Consider the following 6,803-nt stretch of genomic DNA (forward strand, 5'->3'; position numbering starts at 1 on the left):
AAGCAATAAAAAAGTCTGATCCTTATCAAAACATACCTGTATCATTTCTATCCCATGATGGCCATTGGGCTTCAGCTTTAGGTAAAAATAAACAATTCCGGGCAGCTCAGAAGTTTAGATCAACCCAAAATTCACCAAGTACTAAATGCCAGGCATCAGGGATTCCAGAATGAGAAAGAGCTAGGAAAGAGCTATTCATAGGGCTGATGCAAGTACGACTGGCAGGAGGTGCTCTAACACGTGCAACTGATACATGTGTTCAAAAATATTTTGAATAATAATAGTACAAGTTATCATTGAGACACTTCATGTCAAACAGAGTAGTAGACTCTTTGCATACATTATTTTACTTTATTCTCACTACCCAGACCTCTTGACCTTTAGCCCTCCACAGTGCGTAATCAACAGATTATTCCTGAAGTGCTTGGGATAGAAACAGTTCTTTAAAAAAAAAAAAAAAAAAAAAGCATAGCTGGGGACCCCTGGGGGACTCAGTGGTTGAGCATCTGTCTTCGGCTCAGGGTGTGACCCCGGGGTCCTGGGATCGAGTCCTACATCAGGCTCCCTGCATGGAGCCTGCCTCTCCCTCTGCCTGTGTCTCTGCCTCTGTGTGTGTGTATCTCATGAATAAATAAATAAAATCTTTTTAAAACACCAACATAGCTTACACTTAATATGAATGAATCTTAGTCCACAGAGAAGAATATTTTTTAGGGCATCCGTGTATCCACAAAACATAATAAAAGCAAATTATTTTTTAAAAATCAACATAGCTTATTTTGTATGTAATGGCATACATGTTAAAAAATGACTACATAAAAAATAAACTAATTTATGATAATTAGCCATTAATTATCATAAAACCATAGTAAAATAGAACTATGATGAAGTTTTTTATATTAAAATTGAGCTTATTCGTTTCTCCTTATTATTAGGGCTGGATAAAATTGGGCAATATTATATTGGTTGTGATGTAATACAAATGACTGAATGTTCTCTTTCTTGTTTGTGGTCATATCACGTTGATACAAGGGAAAAAGTCCTCCAAAATAATGTTTACATCAAGAAAAAAAATCACAAACTTAAAAAAAAACATAAAAGATATCAGACTAATATTATTAATTATGTAAACGACAGCACCACTGTGTTGATCCAGAAAAATAGGCAAATCACCGGAAGTACTGATTTCCTACCATAAGCTGGACATAATATCTCGGGTAGTTTTTAAAGTCCCTCGTTTTCTTGTTTTCAGCTTAGGGTGGGGAAAGAGACGGGAGGCCTAATGCCTGCGTGATAGGCTTCCAGCAGGTCCCCCGTGCTCAGCTCCACCCCACGTCCAGTTCTGACCTTCGTCTCCTCGGCAGTGGCCAGCAGCTGGCTTCTTGCTGTCCCCATCTGGCACCCAAGCCCTGCACCCCTGGGTTCTGATTCCCCTCCTCCTGAACATCCACCATCCTTTAAGATGCGGGAGAGTCCTGTGGGCTCTGCATCTACTTTTCTATTCTCTTTGACCTCCTGAGATTAAGCCTTTTTCTTCATTTACTATTATTTATTGAGTTTTCCAAAAGGAGCCGAGGTTAACACAGACATGTAATCTACCATATTTAATTGAAAGTCCTGCAGCATGAGGCTCAGCAGTAGAGCTCAGCAGTAGAGCATCTGCCTTCTGCCCGGGGTGTGACTCCTGGGATCGAGTCCCACGTCGGGCTCCCTGCAGGAAGCCTGCTTCTCCCTCTGCCTGGGTCTCTGCCTCTCTCTGTGTCTCTCATGAATAAATAAATATAATTTTTGAGCAAAAAAAGGTTCTGCAACACAACTTTTAAAATGAAATGGTTGAAAATGTTTTGCTATTAAGTAAAATTCACAAAAAATGTGTTTCATAGGCTTAGAAAGATGGAATTAATGCATTCACTTAAAAATCTGTAATATATGTAAGTAATTGGACATTTGAAAGTATAATTAAAGTCTCATAATTTAAAAATTTGTTCTATTTGGGTATTAGAGTTTAACCTCTGAGTTGGAAAGCCAGCAACTCTACTTATTGGCTATTAAGTTAAGCTTGTTTACAACTCTCCACTACAAAATGAACATAGGATTACCAGACTGATAATTATATGAGACAATGCCTGTAAATCATTTTGTACAGTTCCTAAAACCTAGAAATTATTCAATAAATTTACACTTGTTACTCTTACCATTATTCTTAAGTACAAACTGAAAAAAATTAGCCTCTACTGCAGAATTTGAATTTTAACCAAATGTCACATTTACTTGTGTTTCAGACTTTTTCAAATAGCGAGATGTGATTACTTTGTCCTTTAATTTGTAAAGAAATTGATTTGCTTCAAGTGTTCTTTTACTATTCGGGAGTCTAAAAGCATGTAATTTTAGCTGTCTGTTTTATCAACCTCAGGACATGGTCCAGGTAGAAAATCTTCCTTTTAATTTTTTTGACTCCTGACATTTTGTTTTCATTCTAACAGTGACCTTATACTGACAGATCTTGGTTTTAGATCAATGAATGGGAATTTAAGAGAAAGATTATATCATTAAAGAAGCTATTATTAAATTCAAAACTTGCCACAATGTGCAAACTTAATAGGAAATCAAATTATTGTATTCAAACTCAATGCAAACATTTGGAATTGGTTTGTAAAAAGCATTTGTAGAAATATCAGCCTTTTATTAAGGTTGAATGATGAGAGTCCTGGACAAGTTAGATAGCTTGCGCAAAAATTGCATTTTGTGACGTCATATACATTGTGGCCAGGCATGAACACGTACATACTTTTCCAACAGTAGCTCATTTAACTCATTAGAGAGAAACATTAGTATTTCCATGCTTTTTATAAATAAAGCCAAAAGAGAAATTCAATTCCTTATTTTAAGTGACGATAATTTATCCACTTGTTTTTAAAACTTATTAACATTTCAAACAGTCTAGAAAAATATATAAAGATTATAGTTTGAAGAAAAACAAGCTTGCAATCCCATGACAGTGAGTGAGTACGAGGCTTGGACCGCGCACGCTCGTCTGCAGGATGGGAGAACCAACAGCTAGAGTCCAGGCCGTGTCCTGTGTCCCCGGGAGCAACCATCTTCCAGCTTTACGTCAAGTTTGTTATGCAGATTCTGTAGTACTCAGGGGCCTGAAGCTTTGGGGTGATGGAAACGTTTGCTTTATTGATTATGGTGACAGTTTCATTCAAATCTATGTATACACGTCTGCGTATGTGTGTATATGGTGACTTACACTCACAGGTGTCCGTGGGCATATGAAAACCCACCAAGCTGTGCTCTTTAAATATGTGTGGCTTATCAATGAAACTTTAATAAACATCAATTAATTTAACACGTAATATAGTAAACATCAATTAGACTTTAACAGGGTTGCTTTTAAAGAAGCCTCTTTGATCTTGAGAGGAAATAGTTAAACACTCTAATAGAGCAATATGAGCTTCATATAAAAATAAATACAAGTGCATCTAGGACATGAAGAAATGATGAACCGTACATATAAGAGAAATATCAACTAAACCTCAGCTAACTACGCAACAGTGACAAAATCCCCACGGTTTGGCAACACACGATGGTACAGGAGGGGAGGGATGAGGAAGCACTTTCCCACGTTACTAAAAGAAATGAAAAATATGATAAAACCTTGACAGGACGAGCACTGGGTGTTATACTATATGCTGGCAAATCGAACTTCAATAAAAAAATAAAATAAAATTTAAAAATTTTAAAAAAAGAAAAATATAAAAATCCTATGAAGGGCGATTTGGCAATTTCCCCCAAATTTCTAACAAAATGGCAAATGTATTTAGCTTTGATCCAACAGTCATTCTCTGGGAAATATATTCAACAGATCCTTTTACTCACAATAAATGGTGTGTACCGTTCATACATTAATATCACACATATGCAGGAAATGAGTAATTATCATTACATAATGTAATTACATAATGTGCAGTCTATTAGCAAGAGTTTGGAAACAGCCGTGTGAATCACTGCCACCCTGGCCAATGAAGCCATGGTGCCACACAATGTGCCACACGGCTATGGAGAAAAAGACAAACGCTCTCTGCTCTGACAGGGAAATATTTCCGAAATGGATTTCTTAATAAAAACAGCAACGTAAGATTGTGATGACGGCTGTACAACTCCGCAAGGATCTGTATACTCACAATAGGCAAATGTTATGTCATATGGGTTATACCTCAAGATAGCCTTAAAAATAAGTAAATAAATATATATAAAGTTACTGTATTATTATTATGTAATATGTCATGCTGTAAACTCTGTTTCTTTTTTTAAAATGATGTGAAATAGTTGAATTTTGTGAAGACAGTGAAAGTGCTTTGAAAGTTGTAAATCTCCTCTCTCCTTGCGGATCCTGCGCAGGCGGAGACGTGCGCTGCTAACCTGGTCTCCCTCGTGCGACCCTTACAGCCGCTGGTTTCGGGGCACAATGGCAACTCTTAAGGAAAAACTGATTGCACCAGTTGCAGAAGAAGAGGCTGCAATCCCAAACAATAAGATCACTGTAGTGGGTGTTGGACAAGTTGGTATGGCATGTGCCATCAGCATTCTGGGAAAGTTTCTGGCTGATGAACTTGCCCTTGTGGATGTTTTAGAAGATAAACTCAAAGGAGAAATGATGGGTCTACAGCATGGGAGCTTATTTCTACAGACACCTAAAATTGTGGCAGATAAAGATTACTCTGTGACTGCCAATTCTAAGATTGTGGTGGTGACTGCAGGAGTCCGCCAGCAGGAGGGAGAGAGCCGCCTCAATCTGGTGCAAAGGAATGTTAATGTCTTCAAATTCATTATTCCTCAGATAGTCAAGTACAGTCCTGATTGTATCATAATTGTGGTTTCCAACCAAGTGGATATTCTTACATATGTTACCTGGAAACTAAGTGGACTACCCAAGCACCGTGTGATTGGAAGTGGGTGTAATCTGGATTCTGCTAGATTTCGCTATCTTATGGCTGAAAAACTTGGCATCCATCCCAGCAGCTGCCATGGATGGATTTTGGGAGAACATGGCGACTCAAGTGTGGCTGTGTGGAGTGGAGTGAATGTGGCAGGTGTTTCTCTTCAGGAACTGAATCCAGAAATGGGAACAGACAACAACAGTGAAAATTGGAAGGAAGTGCATAAGATGGTGGTTGAAAGTGCCTATGAAGTCATCAAGCTAAAAGGATATACCAACTGGGCTATTGGATTAAGTGTGGCTGATCTCATTGAATCCATGTTGAAAAATCTCTCCAGGATTCATCCAGTGTCAACAATGGTGAAGGGCATGTATGGTATTGAGAACGAAGTCTTCCTGAGTCTTCCGTGTATCCTGAACGCTCGGGGCTTAACCAGTGTGATCAATCAGAAGCTGAAGGATGATGAGGTTGCCCAGCTCAAGAAAAGTGCAGATACCTTGTGGGATATCCAGAAAGACCTAAAATATCTGTGACTTCTGGCTTCTAGGCTGTAGAAATTTAAAACCATGATGTAACTAACTGTGAGCCTTTAGTTTTTCATCCATATACATGGATCACAGTTTGCTTTTATCTTCCTAAATATGTGAATCTGGGCTCACAGAATCAAAGCCCATGCTTGGTTTAATGCTTGCAATATGAGCCTTGAACAAATAAAATTAACTACCGTAAAAAAAAAAAAAAAAAAAGAAAGTTGTAAATCTCTAGGCAGAGTGATATGACTAATAAAAATAAATAGTAATAAACATAAACAAATGTGTTTGGTGTACCTCTTCTACCAAAATAAAGGAACCCAAAATTATATATTTATATTATCTCATATTTGCATACAAACATAACGAAAGAGTAGTGGAAGAAAATGAACTTGGTCGCTTGCAGAAAGGGGATCTTTGGGATGCCTGGGTGGCTCAGGGGTTGAGTGTCTGCCTTTGACTCAGGCTGTGACCCTGGGGTCCTGGGATGGAGTCCCACATTGGGCTCCCAGGAGGGAGCCTGCTTCTCCCTCTGCCTGTGTCTCTCATGAATAAATAAATAAATCTAAAAAAAAAAAAAAAAAAAGAAAGGGGACATTTGGTAGACGGAGATAGGAATGGGAAAAAAGATTTCTCTATATTCCTTTTAAAATAATTTCAATTTCTAAGTGAATATATTTCTAATTTGAAAATATTAAAATATATTTTTTACTTATCTAAAACAAAAAAAAAAGAACAGGTCAGCCTTTTTATGTCAAATGTTTGTTGAATGGATTTATTGGAAATAGGGATTATTGATCAGCAGTGATTCAAAATTCATGCAATTGTAATCCCTAATAAAAAATTTCTGTCCCAAAGATACTCTAGTAATTTAGGTATTTGGAGGAACATACCTACATTCCTATCTAAATGTAATTAAACGAGAAAACTTGGTTCCAAAAATTTATCGAGTTACCCTTGAGTTACCCTAAGAATGAACAGGGTTGTTTTCATGTGGAAGAGCCACACGAAAAGATTACCCACCAACCCCACTTTTTAAAGGGAAGTAATTTGGTTTTCACCTCAGAAGCGATTAGCTCATACCATGGAGTGATGTTCCATAAAATTAACTTTTAAAATAAGTTGATTTTTACATTTCAAGCACCAGATTAATCTTATATTCAGCAAGTCAGCTTCCACAGTGATAGCAATCAAGTGATTCTACTTGGGGTTTTGATTTTAAAAAGAAAACCCAGTAAACCCCAAATGCCAAGGTCACCTTTCAGCCAGTCTTGCTTTTTAAAGCGATTCCTTCCTAACGAAATGGCAGTTGAATAGAAACTCAAGCAGG

General features: G+C 37.5%; 1 protein-coding gene across 1 annotated transcript; it reads left to right on the forward strand.

Moving 5' to 3' along the window:
• Positions 1-4,432: 4,432 nt before the first annotated feature.
• LOC140599722 (L-lactate dehydrogenase B chain-like) lies at positions 4,433-5,678 on the forward strand. Its single transcript, XM_072764460.1, has one exon. The coding sequence runs from the start codon at positions 4,472-4,474 to the stop codon at positions 5,474-5,476; it is 1,005 nt and encodes a 334-aa protein (XP_072620561.1). The 5' UTR covers positions 4,433-4,471; the 3' UTR covers positions 5,477-5,678.
• Positions 5,679-6,803: the final 1,125 nt, after the last annotated feature.

The sequence above is a fragment of the Vulpes vulpes genome, chromosome 1 (assembly GCF_048418805.1).
Source record: "Vulpes vulpes isolate BD-2025 chromosome 1, VulVul3, whole genome shotgun sequence".
In the NCBI taxonomy this organism is placed as follows: domain Eukaryota; kingdom Metazoa; phylum Chordata; class Mammalia; order Carnivora; family Canidae; genus Vulpes; species Vulpes vulpes.

What these genes read in the sequence shown, in the direction of transcription:
- LOC140599722 (XM_072764460.1), top strand. Translation starts at nt 4,472, where the DNA reads ATGGCAACTCTTAAGGAAAAACTGATTGCACCAGTTGCAGAAGAAGAG.